The 20,354-nt window shown below is 39.2% G+C and overlaps 1 protein-coding gene across 1 annotated transcript; it reads left to right on the top strand.

Moving 5' to 3' along the window:
• The first annotated feature begins 801 nt into the window (after nt 1-801).
• pbx3b (pre-B-cell leukemia homeobox 3b) lies at nt 802-19,296 on the top strand. Its single transcript, XM_056237468.1, has 9 exons — nt 802-1,067; nt 4,433-4,623; nt 6,222-6,357; nt 8,233-8,262; nt 11,377-11,542; nt 12,111-12,188; nt 12,603-12,715; nt 13,688-13,777; nt 17,602-19,296. The coding sequence occupies exons 1-9, from the start codon at nt 876-878 to the stop codon at nt 17,692-17,694; spliced, it is 1,089 nt and encodes a 362-aa protein (XP_056093443.1). The 5' UTR covers nt 802-875; the 3' UTR covers nt 17,695-19,296.
• The last annotated feature ends 1,058 nt before the right edge of the window (nt 19,297-20,354 follow it).

Raw genomic sequence — 20,354 nt, 5'->3', positions numbered from 1 at the left:
ACATAACAAGGAAAAATATTAACACATGAGGGAAATCATTGTGGTGTCCATGAAGATGTAAAAAAAATGTAGGCCTAAATCTAGCTTACACATTTACCCAAATTTTTCAGGCTAATTGTAGTAATGACGGATCAGACCTGTTTGCCCAATAGTGGCAAGACACATATGTATATAAGGACAACTGACAAATTAGTTTGTCCGTCAAGAACCATGAAAAAAAAAATCTCCCATCCCCATACAACATCACTTCTCTGTCTTTCACTGCCCTGACAAGAACGTCGGTCTCCTCGGCTGTGAACCGCTCCTGGCGCGCACCTGGTAAATCCGCCATAATAATAACAATCCGCCATGCAACATGCGCACCTGCTCTTAAAGGGTATGTTGGATGACGCTCTGATTGGTTTATTTCACGTTACGCCCAAACCACACCTATGAATAATGAAGCTATTTCAGACCAACCCCTTTTAAACTTGCATCGGGCACAAGAGTCATTTATCCCGCCGGTAAAATAGCAACAGCGCCCAAGGACCGCCCACAAAGGGCCCATAGTGATCATGTGCTTAAGGGGATAGTTCAGCCAAAAATGCAAAAACTCATCATTTGTTGTTCCAAACCTCTGGCTTTTATACTTGTTCAAAACATAAGCTGTCAATAGGGTCCAATGGTGTTTTGGGCCCAACTGACTTCAAATCGATGAAGAAAAACAGAAGAAAGAAAGTCATACCTCTTTATGATAAATTGATTTAAGAATATTGAAAAAAAGCCATTGTGGGCTCACTTCTACCTCGTCATGTCACTGACCAATCTCTTGTTTTTGTTTATCAGGTCTAAGTATCCGCGGGGCTCAGGAAGAGGACCCACCCGATCCACAGCTGATGCGTCTTGACAACATGCTTCTGGCGGAGGGTGTGTCAGGACCGGAGAAGGGCGGAGGATCGGCGGCGGCGGCAGCGGCGGCAGCAGCGGCCGGCAGTCCCACTGACAACTCCATCGAGCACTCTGACTACAGGGCCAAACTCTCCCAGATCAGACAGATCTACCACACCGAGCTGGAGAAATATGAACAGGTGAATGTCAGTACACACTATAGTCCAATAAGGCATTATCAGCTTGCAATGTATATTTTCTGTCTGAAGGTCCTGTATGACTTCTCTATAAGTTTCTCCCCCAAAAAAAGAGAGAAATATTTACTCATGTACATATAACTCAAGCCTAAAACCTTTTCCAGGCTTGTAAGCATCGAAAACAGCTACCTAGTTGTTACGAAGCCCTATCTGATTGTATGGTACAGAGCCAAGAATAATACAAAATAACTTTTTATCTGTATTCACACATTTGCATTGATCCTATGAGTGTGAATAATCCCAGCTTGCTGTTCTGTCTGAATAGATGTTTTCCACTGAAGCTTAATGACAGGTTTAAAGGGAGACCTGGAGGCCTTCATCTGAACTGAAGGTGTCAGAGGTCTAAACCTGAGCAAGCATTTAGCATTTTACAGTCCTGTCTATCATGATTACAACTGAGAGCAGATGTGATTTATGGTGGTATTCAGGCATTAGGACATCTTCAACTTACCTGACCCCTGAACAGCGGTAGTCTAGACATCCTCTTATAAATATTGAGCAGACGCTTTTAGTTACAGTGTGGAGAGCAGCCTCTGATTGCATAGTGCATTTGAGAGTGTCGCTATGCAGGACTGGCTGCTTCATTGAGGTCATGTATTGATTCTTTAATGGAGCTGACATTAATTTTTGATTCAGCGCTTTAGTTATTTTCCTCATAATCAAGGCCAAGTTGAACGATGGCCTTTCAATCTTTTTTTTCTTCTTTGAGATACAATATAGTTAACATGCTGGATGTTTTGAAGAGACGTCTAGAAAAATTTAAAGTCCCACTCCGATCATATTTTGAGCTATTTTTAAACATTCCCAGTGGTCTTTAAATTATGATTATGCCATTTTTAGCCAAAATCACAAAACCTGTGCCGTTTTCTGGGACTTCGCTTCAGCAGAGCGGCAGTAGCTCATTAGCAATTCGCCTCTGCGTTGTAGGCGGAGCCGTTGGCACGGAGACGACCCTCCCCCTGCCCGTTGCTGAGAGCTCTGTCTCTCCCGCTAGCTTACACCCCCAATACCGGTGGGGCAACAGTATTATATACACGTTAATTATTATTATCCGAAGTTAATCAAAGTTATCACCGATCACCGATCATTGTTTAACTCCAAGGCGTCGCGTGTGGAGACGCCCAGTGGAGTTACTACGTCACAACTCCAGTCTATTTTAGCCGGCATTTTAGCGTCTGCTACTGATTCACAGCCATTTGAATGTAGAAATACTCAGAAATACAACTTTGAGCTTATTTTTCTCAAGATATGTCCTCTAACATCAGAAAAATGCCACGAGAACATGTTAACACCTAGAAAAACATTATTTTCATCGGAGTGGGTCTTTAAGTAATAGCTGTATAAATATTCTATTGTCCCTGGGTCAATGACATGATGCTTATTTTGCCCAGATCTATCCTTTTTTTTTTTAATGACTCACATAGGGTTGTCAAAAGTACCGGTAATTCGGTACCAAGTGAAAATGTGACGATACCAGCATTTCTGTAGTACCGGTAGTCAAGTCACCTTCATTTATATAGCGCTTTTTACAATACAGATTGTTTCAAAGCAGCTTTACAGTGAAGCAGCTACAGGTTGTACAGAGTACTGGATATATTCGGTACCCGCTGACAGGCGGCTGCTTTCAGTCGTTTCTGTGTTTATCTAAGCGCAGGACTCCAGACTAACTGACCAAAAAAATACTATTTAAATATGAATCCTGGATGTTCTGCGCATCTCTGTGTGAATGGAGCAGACCCGTGGTTTCAATTACCACACACACAGACACACACCGAAGCACGCGTGACGTCCGCTGTGTCATCAGCCTCTTCCACCTCACTATATGAGGACATGAATGCATGAACTAACTTCATCTCCAGAGCCGCTCTGGGTCTGATTCACTTCATGATCATTTTACCGTTCCATTTGAGAAAAAACTATCATCATATCATACACCCACAGAAACTCAAAGGTCTTCACTGCAACCTGTCAAAATAAAAGTTTGGTTTAACTTGAAGAAATTGACAGACATATAACCCTAACAGCATGTGTCCTTCAAATGTTTATATGTATTATTTACTTATAATGATTACCATCATAAATAATAAACTCATTGAATTTTTTTATTTTATTTTTTATTTTATTCAAATAGTTTCAAATAGTTAAATAGTTCCAACAGATTTTGCTGTGGTACCGAAATTGGTACGGAGAACCGCCAAATTTTAATGGGATTGGTACCGACTTCTGGGATTTTGGTATTGTGACAACCCTATTGTACAGCCATGTATTTATGTAAGAATATTCATGTATCTTATTGCTTTTTACTTGATAGTTACAGCCCATGACATTTTCATTCATTAAATTCAAACTTTTGTTTCAAACCATATACAGTAAAACCAACATGAATACAATGAGTATATTTCTAAGAACTTGTGTTTTAGATTTTACTAGGTTTTTCCTTTTCTTTATCGTGGTCACTCTTTTTTGTCATTGACCCTGCTACTGTTGTACTTTTCACAGAAAACAATTAAGAATGGTTGAGAGAACACTTTTATTTGTAAATAACAATCCTCTTAAAATGCTATGGAAGTTGTTTAGCTGATGGCTTAGCCGGCCAATAGGCTCAATTAGTCTGATTAACTTGCAAGCGTTTAAAAAGGGAGCATGTGAATAAGGTTGCTCAACCCTTTCACCCAGAGTAAATGCATCTTTCTTAAGGGTGTTCCCCATTTTAATAATCTAAATGTAAATACTTAACAAATTTTACTCCGAGTAATGAGCTAAAGTGTGCACTACCTAAATGAGTTATTCTAATTAATCATGTATGAACCACTGCTTTAACGAAAAGCTGTTTAAATTCTACGGCGCTGGGCAAGTGCCAAATTGCAAATCGGCATTTGCATTCATAGATGACTTCACCTATTAAGCCGTTCAAGTCCTCAGCAGCACTACAAACAGTGTGGATAGTGTTTTTTCCGTGCTTTCAAGAGCGGCAGCTTTGAACTTGCTTCAAAAATTGCTGATTGCTGCTCCAGAGAGCTTCAAACGAATGCAGTTGAACTGATGTGCTTCTTCTGCCGAATAACGTCAAAGAGCATTTCTGTCACTGTGCTGAGAGAATATAATGATTTTAAAAAGAGTGTCAATCTCTAGGATGTTTTTTGGGATGTTAGGTGAGAACATAATGACAGAATTGTATATTCAGAAATAATTTATTACATTTAGTCTCAGTAGCGTGTCCTAAAGACTTCAGAGTAATTTAGTTTTGCGTAATGCATTTTACACCTACTCCCTCTGTGTTCTCAGATCAAAAATGTATTTCTCCACAGGCATGTAATGAGTTCACCACCCACGTCATGAACCTGTTGAGGGAGCAGTCTCGCACACGACCCATCTCGCCCAAAGAGATCGAGCGCATGGTCAGCATCATCCATCGCAAATTCAGCTCCATCCAAATGCAGCTTAAACAGAGCACCTGTGAGGCCGTCATGATCTTGAGGTCCCGCTTCCTTGATGCCAGGTTAGTATCCATATGTGTGATTTGTCCACATTATAGGACAAGTAATTACAAATGATTCTCAGTTGTATCTGAAAGAATCCATCCTCTGCTATATGCAAGAAAGTGACGATTAGAGAATATGATTTCAAGTTAACCATCAAATATGATGGCCCCAAATGTATTTAGGGTGTGGTCACATTTATCGTTGTTTAGTGAAATTTTTGAGGTCAATCCAGTCATATTAAAAGGAAATCTGTGCAATTGGACATTTCATGTGCGGGCAAAAAAAGTTCCCCAATCAGATTTTGCCCATTGTCTTAAAGAGACTTCTGTGTCGGCGGTGCTTCATTTCACTAATGTGACTGCACCTTCAAGCAGACTTAACAAATGTATAAATGTAATTTCATTATATAACAAAATATCAAACCAAGTGATATTTATTTTAAAGAAAAATAACTATTTCTTCAAAAAAAAGGACAAAAAGTTGTTCAAAATGAGGATAGAAGATTCATAATTCCATTAAGAGAAACTTTGGATCAGTTATTTTACAGTAATGGCTTAGAAGGTGAAGTTAGCTCTGAAAAAAATCTCTAGCATCATTTGTCTGCAGATGCCATGTTTTATTTACATAATTCAGACATTCTTAAAAATGTCTGAATTTAAGTTGTACAGTACTTAAGTACAACTTAACATAAGTGTTAAGGTGCCATTGTTACTTGAAGTAGGAATAGTTTTTAGCTCAATTTTGAGTTAATTTGACCTATAATCTGTGCAAACAGGGTTCATGCACCTGTTATCAGTCGAGCACAATAACACATTCAACATTATTCAACCATTAGAGGTTAAGATGTGGTACTGCCAAGACAAGGGTTTTAGAGCCTAGAGGCCATCCACTAAACACAGTCATACTAAGCACCTGAAAGCAGTTAAGAGTTTTATAGAGTGGAAATGAAGTCATTTGCATTTGGTGGGTAGGAGGTCATCGGCAGGTGGTCTAGATTACTGTAATCACAAACAGTTGGTAGAGGAGATCTGGAGAGGCATAGAGGGGAGAGAAATGATGCAGTGAACAGGAGAAAAGAACGGATGAGGTCTCGAGGAGAACGCTCAAGTGAAGCGGAAGCACAATCATTTGGCCGGCCACTCGTGTGAAAGGCATTAAACAAGGCGAGAGAAAGAAGCCAGCGCTTAACTGTGGCGGGGTGGGTCGCAGTGAGTGGCGGTAAGTGCAACTCCATCAGGCCCTGCCCCTGTACTTGAGGAACAGTGTTCAGCTGGCCATGGCCTGATTTCCCTAATGTCCCAAGATACAGCTCTGACTGGGAATGCTTGAGCAACTCTAAACGCCCCCATCAGAGTGAAAGAAAGCACAAGAGAGGGAGAAAGAGAGAGGGAAAGCTCGCTGCTCTAAACACTGAACATTTCACGCTTCGCTTAGAGCTCAACCGATAACGTAACAACTCTCCATTTGTGTGTCTACATATGTATTCCGATAATAGCCTTCCTGACTTCATTTCCTGCCAGCAGTTCATTATGAGTTTGGCCATCACACATGGTTTTATTTGAGTTTCTCTAATTGCCTTCCTCCACTTGTTTTCCCCCCGCTTGTCCAACGGCAGACGGAAACGGCGGAACTTCAGCAAGCAGGCGACCGAGATCCTGAACGAGTATTTTTACTCGCATCTTAGTAACCCTTACCCCAGTGAAGAGGCCAAAGAGGAGCTGGCTAAGAAATGCAGCATAACAGTATCCCAGGTGAGACGACACCACCCTTCCATGTAGCACATGCCCCATTTTTGTTGGATAGTCTGGAAAGAATGAATAATGACAGATCAAAGCCTGAAGACTTAAAGTCACCATGCCCAGGGTTTAATTAGGTAAATGTCATCTCTGTAAAAAAAAAAGAAGCATTTTAAAACAGTTTAAGCTATTTTGCAGGTCTATCCTGGTCTTAGTTTGTTTAAGATTGTCCTTCAACCTGGCTAAGCTAGTCTTCGGCTGGTCTAGCACAGGGATCTTAAACCCTGCTCTTGGAGACCCATAGAGTTTAGTTCCAACCTGCTCCAACACATATGCCTCAAATTTTCAATTGATCCTGAAGACCTTGATTAGATGGTTCATTTGTTTGATTTAAGGGGTGGTCACACTACACTTTTCGTTTCATTGACTTCTGTTTATTCACATACTAATGCAGGAGACAGGAAATGCTTTCCAAAATTCAAGTTTGGTGAATTCTGCTCTGCGAATTCGTATGACGTGAAGACGTGTGACCAATAGAAGACTGATATGATAGAAGACTGAACTCTTAGCTCATTTAAAAGAACGCAAACTTTAAATCTGCAGGATTGAAGAGTTGCAGTAAAGTGGAGGAGACTGCATATTGTTTACATTTTGGATGTATAATATGTTAAATTGTGTTTTTTCTTTAAAAATGCTACAGAGTGTGACATCAAATGACCGCTGCAGTGTCTATAGAAATTTTGCTCAAAGTCTTGTGTATCTATGGCTTAATGTTGGAGCTAAACTCTGAAGGACAGTTAGTCTCCAGGAGCAGGGTTGAAAACCCCTGGTCTAGCTGGTCTCCCATCCTGGCTAAGGTGGTGCTCAGCTGCTTTACATGGTTGGCCAGTTGGTCTCCTAGCCTGACCAGCTGAAAAGTTCCCAAGTCCCCTCTAAAATCAGCCAACAGAACAGCTTGACAGGCTTTGAGACCATCAAAATATCTTAGGCTATTTTAAGCTGTTTTTTGTCAGCAGGGTAGTACCATAATCTAGGTTAACAGCAGCTAATTGGCAAGGCTAGGTCAGATGAGGCAAACAAAGGCCCTGTCTCAAATGGTGCTCTTAATGTGGACCTATGGTCTCTTGACCTTTACTCGTATGGTGTCCAGTTTGTCATTTTTAGGTTCCCAAACCTACCCATTCACCCACTTTGCAGCAGCTATGCATCCTTGAATGTTACCCAGCAGCCCATGCGGCAGAGTTTGGACTCGGAGGAGGATCGCGAGGGCTATGGGTGCCATTTGGGACAGGGCCAAGATTGATCACACCAGAAAGGCTCTTCAGCGCACTGTCTCTCATTGTCCTCTTCTTTTCTCTCGTCACTGTCTAAGCATGCATACCTGTTTGCTCTAACACATCAGTCTGATACTTCCACTGAGCTGAGTCTCATGCAGGGCCTGAAGACACAGCGTGTACCCTGTTGTGGATGGATGCCACAGTTTGTGGTGATCTGTGTCAGTCATTGTGTTTTAGAGTAAATGTGTGTGCATGTGAGTGTATGTGTTGTAGGAGAGAAAGAAGAAGGACAAAACTTTTAGTCGCACAGTGTGATTCATTATCGCAAAGCAATTAAGAGTATAGTGTTTTCCCACTCTAATAGCGAAATTCAGTATCCACCTGAAGGCAAGAGTACCCACCCACACCCATCTCCCCACAGACAAAACTCTTTTCCTTTTTTCAAATTGTCACAGAGGTGGTCAAGGAAAATGTGTACTGTTAACCTATTGGTCTTAGAGCATATTTGCATACTCTGTGATGTAATAAATGTTTATTTTTTCTCTGTGGGGAGGGGCTTATGGAGGGTTGTTCAGAGTCAGATCCTGTAAAAGCCATTCTTTTTTGCCTTCAGGGGGTGGGAACCACCATCACAGTGGCACAGGTATGTCATGACTTCTCCTGCTCCACTTTTTTTGTGCCATTTGTTTTACTTTATTGTTGATTTTTCCTTTATTCTGTCACCCCTTTATGTGTGTTCACTAATACCTTAGAACATGTTTAGATATACTCAGCACTCTGTTCCCCAAAAGTCTACCTTTTTCTGCACTTAGTGACAAACAATCTGCACACTGAACAAGTGTCGAATGGGACTGTAGTTGGAGTGCTCAGTAATCAAACTAAATATCAGACAGTATTTATGTAATATAAATATATACACCCCCTTCACTCTTCCCTAGAGAATTTCACTCGATTGTCAAACTTCTAAAAGTATGTCCCTTTTGATTGTGTTATGTCTTGTCATTGTATATTTTGACATATCTGTGATAGACATTTACCCCACATCGTATTTAATAAGTGTGTTCTGCATATGTTCAGGAACTTAACCTTTTGTATATATATTTGGAAATATATTTCATTAAATGAATAATATGCTGGAGGATTTTGCTTTTCAATTTTAGTGTTAAAGATTATATTTTTAATTTAAAGAAATTGGTAAAAATGTTGCGGCGTGTTTAAATTTCTGTCCTTTTCAATTTTAGTGTTAAAGATTATATTTTTAATTTAAAGAAATTGGTAAAAATGTTGCGGCGTGTTTAAATTTTTTTTTTTATATATATATTTACATTTCTAAGGTAGTAACATTTTTTTCACTCTTGTTGTAACAAATTCTAGAACATGTACATCCCAGAGACTGCCTGCTTTGCCTTTTTCCTTGTATCTGATAAACATATGCTGATTAGAAGTGATGTGTGGTGTTAATGGTATTGTTGATGAAATTTAGTCGCCTTTATCAGGCACCACTTCACTCAGTGCACAGAATCAATCTCATTATCTGGGCACGATCTGTGTGCATGTGTGATGTTCTGCCTTCTAAATGAGCATCATGGCATACTGGGTCACATGATGCTTTTTTTTTTAAAGAGTTTTCATAACTACTATGATTTTAGGCACTGAGTCTGAGGTGATAACATGCACCCTGCAAATGAGTGAGCACAAAGTGTGGTGCCCATCACCCAATTAAGTGCTGTTCTTCCGCTTCGATCTTCCTGTGGTTCAAACGAACGACACTTATCAATATTTCAGCTCATTATACATGTAGCAGAGCTCTGCATTAATAGTTAACACTTTAACCTGAGGCAGACCGCTTCATTATTGATAATATCAGCAGCCCTGGCCACTGCAACCGCCAATGACAGGAATTGTGTGTATGTGTGTGTGTGTCTGTGCATGTGTCTGTGCGTGTGTGCATTTGTGCGTGTGTGTGTGTGTGAGAGAGATGAAGCCAGAAGTCTGAGTCTCCATTTAAGCTCCACTCTCAGCAAGAGAAGCAGTATAAATCGGGAGGTATTGAGACCTTGGTAAGATCATCCATCCCATTTCAGTGACACTAGTGGTGTATTGACCCAAGCTTGGGGAGGGAGTAGTGGTGAATTATTTACTACACCCACACAGGCTTTTCTCTCCATTGGTTTAAAGCAAATAAACCAGGTATTGGGTTCCAGGCATAGAAGTCTACTGCATCTCTAGTCTAGGGTGTTCTCACATAAATATGACCAAATATGCAGTGAGGCAAAATATTCGTATTTAAACATTTTTGTCAAGTGAAATAAAAAAATGTAATGTATGAATACAAAGATTACATTTAAAAGAAATTCTTATTTTAAACCTCTCGGACATCCTTATTTGTTATTGACTCATCTAAAGGCAAAAAAATACAGCAATAGAGAGAACAACCATTTAAATTAGTTATGTGTTGTTTTGTTAAAATATGAAACGTTAGGGTTAGGAACAGCTAAAGGAAAAGTTTAGGGAGACTCTGTGTGCCTTTTTTCCATGGCCTTAAACTGCTTCATAAGCAGGTTAAGTAAAAAGGATGACGGCTAGTGCTTTCATTGCTTCCAATTAAACCTTGCTTGTTAGTTTAACCTCTAGGTAAACCCATCAAACAATTGATGTTAAGGCAAAAGCCTGCCAACGGTGGTGGCTTCAGCTGAATGGTCATTAATTTTAATTGCCTAGATATTAAAGATTTAGAAGCGCAGAGGCATGGTGGGGGTAGAAATGATCTGATGTCATGTAAATTCAGCGGCTGTAGCATAGTGTGGCTCGGGCTGCTGGAGATATTAAAATGGAAGCAGAGAGGTGGAAATTAAATAAAGCATCATTAAGGGGCTGAGGCTCTCTGGTCCTCCAGTCCAGCCAGAGCTGGAATACGGCAGGAGAGATCGCTACGGCGACAGGCCACCGTAATTTATAGGGCTATTAAGAAACAACCCTTAATCTCTTTATTATTCCACAATTATGCAGTGCTAGCATTTGCACATCTACCACCCCCCATGTGACCCAGATCATATTGTTTTCTGGCTGCTGTTTTTAGTAGAATTAGCATTATTGTAATTATTAATGTATTGGGTTGAGGCGGTGTGGCTGCTTTTAGGTGTACTATGTGAGTTGTGGTTATTATGTCTATTATTTGTCTTCAGGCAAGAGCACAAAAGTGGTTTTATGCAAAAGAAAAGAACATTAGTGTTATTAAGATGCATAAAAGCCTTGCCTTTGAAAATCAAGGCAACGAATGTTTCCAAGTTACCTTTAAAGAAAGCTAGTAAAAGTAAAAACAAAAGAAAGATTTATGTTAAAACAATTATTAAGAATGTTTTTATTTATTAAATGGGGTCAAGGAGAAGAACAAACTATTTTAGCAAGATCTCAGGGAAAGTTTGGCATTAGCTACCTGATCCCATAAGCACAACACTGATCCTAATTTTGCCACAAGACGAGCAGCCCCATGTGTGTTGGTTTTGTCTAGAGACAAACAGAGAGCATGTCACGCCTCCATCCGCAATAACGCACAAGCCCTGTCTGATAATCGCTTAATTAGTCTGCATGCCCAGCGGATATTACTGTGGGAGGCTGGGGACTGTGGACTTGATGGACCCAAACATGACATCTTGAAACAATCACTCTGCTCAGTGCACAGTGCCTCGTCTGCATTGACGTCTGACGCCCCCTCCTCTTTTTTCCCCTCTTTTTTTGCTTTCCATCTTTCCCTCAGGTATCCAACTGGTTCGGCAACAAGAGGATCCGCTACAAAAAAAACATTGGCAAGTTCCAGGAGGAGGCCAACCTGTACGCCGCTAAGACAGCTGTGACTGCCGCGCACGCAGCAGCTGCCGCCGTCCAGAATAGTCAGACCAACTCACCCACCACACCTAACTCTGGTAAGCTTGCACCGATCCCGGACGAGCCCCCAAAAACCAACCAGCTGTACCCTATCTCAGCTTGGTCCCTTCTGAACCTCTGCTCCCTCTGGCACGCTGGTTGGCTGCTGTGACAGTGAGAGGTCCCAGCCTGGGGGATAAGCCTCACTCTCCTGCCTCTGAGACTATACATGCTGAACGAGACGAGTAAAGTCAAGCAGAAACTGTGTGAGCGGGTTGCACATGCTGAATATGTTTGAAGTATTGAAGGGTGGGAGGGTAGTGGTGTTGGTGGGTATAGAAGAGATAATCCTCACCCACTTTACTCCCTTCTTATCCATAAATGTGACAGTGTTGCCCCTGTTGTAAATTTATAGAAACATCTTGCTCGGAGCATGTTACTCTCTTAAAGAAATGTACAGTATGGAATAATAATCAATATTTGATTAGCAGAATGATGCAGTATTTCTTAAACTGATGCTCTTCAGACATAATAAGCAGAATATTTGACTGTGATATGGACATAGCATAGACCCTGAGGAGTTGTGGGTAAGCAATTTTTAAGGGGTCCCCTTTTTCTTGCACCCAGGATTCCAGATGAAAGATGAAGAATTTCAGCTGGACTCTGCAGAGAACAAAAACACTCTATTAACCAACATGTTCACTGGTACTGGCCTTTTCCATAAGCTTCTTATTGTCCTTCTTGTCATTGGCATATAATCCCCCGTATGAACTAGTCCACTAGAGTAGGAGTAGGTGTGAACCCCCGTGGAAAACTTAGACTTCCAATTCCATATACCATCTCTGTTCCCCTCCGCCCTGTTTTGGCATTTTTGGTGACCCCCACGTGCCCTTGTAGAGATGTATTGTAACCTAGCCGCCATCACCATCCCTATCCTTTCATTTCTCCCTTGTTTCTTTTGCTTTCCTTTGTTGCTTGCTTTCTGAGCATCACTTCCTAGCGTGGTGTGTGGTGCGCGTATGTCCTTGTACACATTGTGTGTATGTGTGAGTCTGTGATAGCCTCTCTTTCTCTTTCTCATCCTCTCGTTATTCAGCTCCTTACATCTTTCCTTTCTAGGTTCGTCAGGTTCTTTTAACCTCCCAAACTCGGGGGACATGTTCATGAGCATGCAGAATCTGAATGGGGATTCTTACCAAGGGGCACAAGTCGGAGCCAATGTGCAGTCACAGGTAGGCGCTACGCACAGGAACTGGGGCTGTGAACCAGAGCAGACCTGTCAGCTAGCCTACCATCCACATTAAAAACTCAACCCCCTCCCCCTCAACATATAGACAGTGATACAGATTTGATCAACCCCCTTAACAATTAGTCTCATTATAGTCATGGAAGATTAATAAGTTGTCTGGACATGGATGGATCCTTCACATTTCCAGTCTAGACCCCCAACCAAATTACCATATTACAGCCCATAAGAGGTCCTTCTGGATAGAAACTCATTATTTACAGCAGTATGCTAGTATATTGATCCTGGAACAGACCCCATTTTGTAGTTGATGTTGTGAATGCATTTGGCTCTGACTTGAGCTCTTGGGTTGGTATTGGTTGTATGGTACTGTTCTTTCCTCCAAACCTCTATATCCTTTTCTGTCCCCTGTTCATTGTGATTATCCCCATTTTCCCATGTTCACATAAGCTCATTACATTCTCATGTTAAAATTAGCTAAAAAAAACACCATTTGAAGGAGAGAGAAACAGAGAAGTTAATGTGTATTGAAGATTTATCAGATTCTCGATATTTGCTCATGCTCTGTTAGTGTGTTGTCACATACCGTATTCTCCTCCAACTGTTGTCATGTGTGAATACTATTGTGTTTTGTAGCAAATTCCAAATCAAAATGAATGCCTTCCTTCTTTCTATGTTATTATGTTTCAGGCTTGGAAATAAAGTAATCATAGCCAGACAGCAATAGAGAGGGGAAACGCATATGTTGTCCTAAATGTTGCATTGAACCACATATGTATCCCATTTATCTGCATATTCCATTTAGTATGATTCCTTTAGTAAACAACAAAGCCATCAAATTTTTTTTAAACACCATTGCCGTTGTCTGTTTTAACCATACATCACTGTGTTGATGTTTGCATGCATTCCTGAAACACAGAATGTTGACAAGCTTGACTTCCTGTTGTGTGCTCTGCAGGTGGATACCCTGCGCCATGTTATCAGTCAGACGGCAGGATACAATGATGCCCTGGGGGGGAATCCGATGTATAGTCCACATGGCTTGAATGTAAGTACAGTCTCAGTCAGTATAAAAATGTATAAGTTGTAAAATGCTAAATGTATTTGTTTTTGTAACAATGTAAATGCTGTTCTTTCTATTTAAAAAACTCTTAACTGTCACTTTTGATCAATTTAATGCATCCTTGCTGAATAAAATCTTCAAAAAATAACAAGAATTTGCTATAGTTTACTTTTGTTAAGAATTTGCTATAGTTTGTTTTTTAAACATAATCATGTGCTATGGATTAGAAGACATAAAACAACAGGTTTTTAGCTTGGCATTTACTAAGAAAGGCTGTTGTTAAACTTGTAAATGCACTACATATAGTTATTATAACATAAATCAGAAGGATCAGACAGTAAGAAACCACCATAAATCCAAACTCCACAACAGAGTGATGATTCAGAGGATGACAGGAGTATCTATCCCATAATATGCATAAAGCGGAAAATATGGCCATTTTTAAAGCAGGAATAAATGCTTTGCTCAGTAAAAGCTCAAGCGGCTGAAGTATTTGGGAGTGGTGTGAGGAAAATGAGATTCAGAAATATATTAAGTCAGTTTGTTGCCTGTGTAAACAGTTCCTATTACAGTAACCTATAACGTGGTAAGATGAAAAGGCCTTTACTAGCGCGTCTTGCCTCTGTTTGCCTGTTTTGCAATGCTTCAAAGAATTTGCAATATCCTTATCAACGTGATGAAATATGAAAGTATGATTGCCTGCAGCCTTCTGCAGGCATGAATTTTATCTTCCTTGATGAGGTTTGATATGATGTTTTTTTCCCCCACCATGCACTGGGTAATCTGAAACCATCAGAGTAAAGACTCATTTATTTGATGAGAGAGAGAGAAGAGTAAAATACAGACATTTATCTTCCTTGAGCTAAACACAGGTTTAGATGTTATATCTGTTCATAAATATATAAACTTAGATGTGTTAGCCTTAATCTAAAAAAAAAAACCTGCTGACTGACAAGCCTCTGTGGCTGCTGAGCTGATAAAATAGGAACTTGTAAACTTTTTTCTGGCTTTGTAATATTATCAAATGAGCCAGTAAAACATGTCTTAAAGATGATTATTTATTCATAATACAAAAACAGCTTATTTATCGGTCCAAATGGTCCTTGTACATTATCAAAAAAGATAAATGAGCTTTCCAAAAGCAAAACTAATCACTTTCTATTGGGAAACAGATGCAATCAGATGGAGGAATAATTTGCAGTGAGGTAATTAATAGAGCATAGCTGTCATATGTGTATTTTCTGATGACTGTTAGAGCTCCATTTGCATGAATTAACTCTAGCAAAGCACACGACGATAAATGTCATAAGTCAAAACGTATGCTTGATTTTTCACAGCAGTGAGGCCCAAACGTGGCAGTGTATCTGTGGCTAATGCTGAGATGGCTGTGTGTCTGTGTGTGTGTGTGTGTGTTCGGAGGCCTCTTTGGCCTGTAGCTGTGCAGATGAAGTGTCAGCCTCTCGCAGACTCAAACGCCACACTTTCACACTCTCTCACTCTGGTCCACTGCTCAAGTCACTCTATCATTACAACAAGTGTGTGTGTGTGTGTGTCTGTGTGTGTCAGGCTGAATGCGAGTGATCCATGTCATCAGGGTACAGCAGACTTCCTTATAACGGTCGCATTTCAGCATCGGTCCAGACATTGTGGCTGGAGGAGACCAGCACAATCTATTTATTGACCTGTTCCAGGAACTCTAAATCAGCAAAATCCTAATTCCACCACTGAACAGTTCCCCGTACACACACACAGACACATGCACAGGCACACACATCTCCCCATGATTTTTATAGAAACACAGACAGATTGTTTTGATAACCAAACACCTCATTAGCAAAACACGCAGTAGTTCTCAACAGTTTTTCTTCAGGATCCAGATTTCACATGAAGTGACAACTCCATCAAACGAACATTGTAATAAACAACACATTAATTATAACAAAAATGATTATTTTTTACTTAAAGACAATGATTCACCATATTCGTGTTATTATTATTATTATTATTATTATAAGTTATTATAATTGATTTATATTAAGCCAATGATTTACCACATTTATTATTGTTTAATAATTTTTCATATTATATTAAGGCACTAATTTGCCATGTTTATTTTTATAATTTATTATGTTTATTAAGCCAATGATTCACTGTGTTTATTGTTAATATTCTTTATTTGATTATATTAAGCAAATTACTCATGGAAATATCTCATTACTAATGTTTTTTTTTTTTTTTTACAATATATTAGGTTTTACTTAGCCAGTTTTTACCATGTTTATCCTTATTGCAAATTTGCAAGTGAAGCTGTATTTCTAGTCTCACATTTTCTTTTTCCTTTCATAGTTTTGTTTGTGATTTTTGAGAATGAGGGCATTTCCTCAGGTTGGCATCTGCTTAATTTTACACGCCTTTACAAAATAATTACAAATTAAATACTGTAGCATTTGTTCTGATGCATTGCCTTTGATACCAAACATTTTAAAATATTCACCAAAACCCATGATAAAAGCACAATAATTTGGTATTTTTTTCTGCGCCCCACGACCCTTTCGTAACATATCTGCTACAGATTTCCAGGTCATGACCTACCAGTTGGGAACTATGGCTTACCTTAACTATCTGTTGTGGTGATATGGAGAAAGAGAGGTAGAATTAGGTGGGGGGGATTTAAGCGTTATTTTGGAGGGGAAATATCCAGCAAAGGCTAGTCTCCGATGAGCGATCGAATCAGAAGCACTCAGGCGAGCAGGGTGGAGGAAAGGCCTGCACCGTCACTTCCACTCAACATCCTTCGAGCTTCCCCCCTCCCTGCCCCGGCCTCCCTCCCCTTGACTGACATCAAAATATGGAGCGACAAGCTGTCGGCCCACCGCTGAAATCTGATTAGACATTGATTTCAGCAATCGTTCCCATTGGCCACAACATTTATGCGAATTTGTTTTCTGAGAGCGAGGGAAGCAGGGACCGAGAGAGAGGGAGAAGCCAATGTGGGTTTAACGTGGCAAGATGGCCGTCGGCATGTCAGACAGTAGATCAGAGGAGACACTCTCTCTTATTAATTTCTTAATACATTAGTATGCATATGTATGCATGCTTCGCACGTACAAACCAGGATTAGGACACACACTTCACTGCAAGCAGACAAACAAACACACCCGCACTTCTCGCCACACATGCTTCTGTGAATTTATGAATACTGGAAATGTGTATTCTTTTACATAGCAAATTGCACAAGATTTATGGGAGGTATCATAGTACATATAAATACATATATATATTTTTACTGTATTTATATTAGATTATTTACAAAATGGCTTATATATTTAAAAATTGTATTTACACACACATTTATATATATATATACAGTATACAGTAAATGTTCTTTTACTGTAAAATTAGTTGTGTGGCGAAACCAGTATTGGGGAAAGTTACTTTTAAAAGTAATGCATTACAATGTTGCGTAACGCAAATAAAAAGTAAAGGACCTTTCACACCAAAAGTGAAATGACACAGTAGAAGAATGTTTAACACTCTTACTTGAGCAACAACAACAACAAAAAAATAATACAAAAAATGAACACAAACGTGCTGTTTATCTAAAGTAATTTTTGCTTATTAGTATGGTTAAATTGGATCTTCAAAGGTCAGCAGCAGAGACACTGAGGCAGTGAGATTAATTACATAAAGTATATTTGTGTTATCTAAAATATTTCATTACTGCAGTTGGCATTTCAATGTTTTTATTCATTTTTCGTTACCCCCAACAATATTAATAGCAACTCTTTTTTCCTGTGTTTTGTTTTTAGGGTAATGGGGGATGGCAGGATGCTACGACTCCATCCTCTGTGATCTCCCCTACAGAAGGCCCTGGTAGTGTGCACTCTGATACCTCGAACTGATCTCCTCATTGACACGGCCCCTTCTCAAGCTGTGGATAACCAATCACAGAACTACAAAACCACAGACTGACCAATCAGAGACACAGAATAAACTCTCACAGCTAATCCAGAGACATCCTAATGGAATCATCCACAGTGCTTTTCCACAGTGTTTTGGAAGCTGGACATTTCTTAGCCGTAACATCAGTCCACTGCAGTTTTTACTAACAATCTCTCCAATCCTATTAAACCAATATGTTTATTTTATCATTTAAAGTGTACAAGCTCAAACTGTTTTTTTTAGTTTTTTTTTTAATTACTGGTCATAACCCCTCTCCATTGTTCTAACCGACTGTCGGCAAAGCTTTAGTGCAGGAATACAACTGATACTTACAAAGGTATATTCATATGATGCTAACCGATGCATTTAACAGGGCTAAATGCTATAGAAGGCAGCTTCGGGAATTCATTGCTGATTTTTTATTTTTTATTTTGTATTAATGTCACACCTAGCAATGACCTTAACAAGTCCACCTACGAAAGGCAATCCACTCCATTTTGGGGGGTGATTTTTAAATGCCTGGCAATTTATGTCTTTTTTTAAAAACGCAAAACGTTATCAATATTCAGTTCACTACAATTATTGAAGAAAGTGTAGAAGACTTAAAAAGGAAATATGGGTCATCTTGTTGGATGCTTTTCTGGCAATTTTTCATTCAAAAACAATCTTGTATATGACATAGCTTGAGAGTATTTATACATCTCACCAATAAATACTCAGCTTTATTACCTCATTGAAACTCATAGAAAACCAATAGATTTAAAACATTTCTTTAGCTTCTAGTGCTCTCACTGACTACCTCTCAACAAAATCACCACCACCGCTTTTTGTCTATTACTTTCTGTCATTCTTTTTTTTTTTTTTGGTCTTTTTAAAAATACTTTTTTACTTTTGTTAGTTTGGATTGGTTCCATCGTGTAAGAAATTTGCTCTCTCTGTCTCTCGCTCTTTATGTAATCTAATGTATATTTTAACCTTCTAAGAAAACTAAGTTGCTTTGTTGCAACTTTTAAAAGAAAAAAAGCAAAAAAATAACCATAATATTAATAATACAAATAACACGGAGAGTATGGAGAGTACAGTGGCTGTTGGAGGGGAATTTTGTGCTGGATCTTGGGGGACGGAACAGGGAGGGGGAAATACGATCATAAAATTAACACCAAACAGTAAAACTGTTGTAAATACTGAAGAACATTTTGAATGTTGCTCATCTTGTTACTAATTCATGCAAAAAAGAAATAAAAAATTAATAAATAAAAACCCATGATTAAAAAAAAGAAAACCTGTAATGCATAGAGGTTTCAGTATTCAGAATTGTACATTTCAAACCCTGTCTGACAGGGTTCCAACTTTCTTTCTCTCTTTTTTTTTTTTGTATCGTATGTGATTCTGAAACTGATAAAAAAAAAAAGTCATACAAAATTTATTTGTGACAGTGGTTCTAATGTATTAAAGATGTTTCGTGTTTCTTTCTAACCAGACTACACCCTGGACTGAAAAGTCTTCCTTGTGGTAGTTATGTGTAATTTCAAACATGAATAAACGGTTTTCCTTTCATGACAGTTTTGATATTGCCTTGTTTGTTTTAATTGCACTTAAAGTGATGATGCTAATAATAATAACATAATGTAAACAGATTGAAATAAATTGATTCAAGTTATTACATTGGTTTACATACTTTAGTATTACATACATTAGCACAAATGTTATTTTTTATATGAAAACAACTGTACTTCTGTTATATGTGTATCCATGCACATATCAAAAAACAAGGTCTTGTTCATTTGCTTGAATACCTCTTCATGCCAATTTCAACAAAGTGAAAGATTTATTCTCCTCCAACGCGCATGTATCAAATCAAGCACACACGCCGAACCAAACACAACACCCCATTTTGCTAACGCGTAAGTGCTTGTGTCACATTACTTAGACAATCATACGCCAATATCTTAAATGCATTAGTACACGTCTATGCAAACCACACATGCGCATGACAGAGCTTCTAAGAAGAATTGACAGTCCCCTCATAGAAAGCATGGTTCCCCCTGCAGGCTTGTTCTCTGTCAAAGAGAAAGAGAGGGATTTTAGCATAGCGAGGGCTGCTGGGGCCAAATGAATTATTTGGTTTGATAGGGATCCATGGAACAGCTTGTGAGAAGCTATTCCATGTGGCATGGCGACATGTGACAAGATTGCATTAATAGTACTAATTGTTGCCTGAGCCCTTTGACAAATGCAACTAAATTAATAGCTTCCTTTAATTGGCCTGTTTGTGAATTCGCACTCCAGCCAAAATCCTTTTTATTTTATTTTAACAAATAAACAGGATGTGATCTCTAGAGTGAGTCAAGCTTGAGCTTCCTATGGGAGTCTGGCATTGTAGAGAATGGATAAAGGCTAAAAGGAAAAAAGCTGAAAAATGGAACACATGCAGCTCTCTTTTTTTAAATAATAAATAATAGTGACAGTTTGGGATGATGTGGTGATGAGGCCTAGTGGTTGGTACACATTCCATAGGGTATGTGGCCGTATTCAAAGCGAACGCTTTCCACTCTTCCATTTGTCTCGTTGTCGACAGACTCAAGTGCGTGGAAACTGAACGCGCATCTATATACTGTAT

This window comes from Rhinichthys klamathensis, unplaced genomic scaffold, assembly GCF_029890125.1.
Source record: "Rhinichthys klamathensis goyatoka isolate OS25496 unplaced genomic scaffold, OSU_Roscu_1.1 h1tg000487l_1, whole genome shotgun sequence".
In the NCBI taxonomy this organism is placed as follows: domain Eukaryota; kingdom Metazoa; phylum Chordata; class Actinopteri; order Cypriniformes; family Leuciscidae; genus Rhinichthys; species Rhinichthys klamathensis.
This window is presented reverse-complemented; position numbering and strand designations above follow the sequence as displayed.

What these genes read in the sequence shown, in the direction of transcription:
- pbx3b (XM_056237468.1), top strand. Translation starts at nt 876, where the DNA reads ATGCGTCTTGACAACATGCTTCTGGCGGAGGGTGTGTCAGGACCGGAG. An exon ending in GAGCCAATGTGCAGTCACAG is followed by an intron (nt 12,716 to 13,687) that starts GTAGGCGCTACG and finishes TGTGCTCTGCAG; the next exon opens with GTGGATACCCTGCGCCATGT. An exon ending in ATAGTCCACATGGCTTGAAT is followed by an intron (nt 13,778 to 17,601) that starts GTAAGTACAGTC and finishes TTTTGTTTTTAG; the next exon opens with GGTAATGGGGGATGGCAGGA.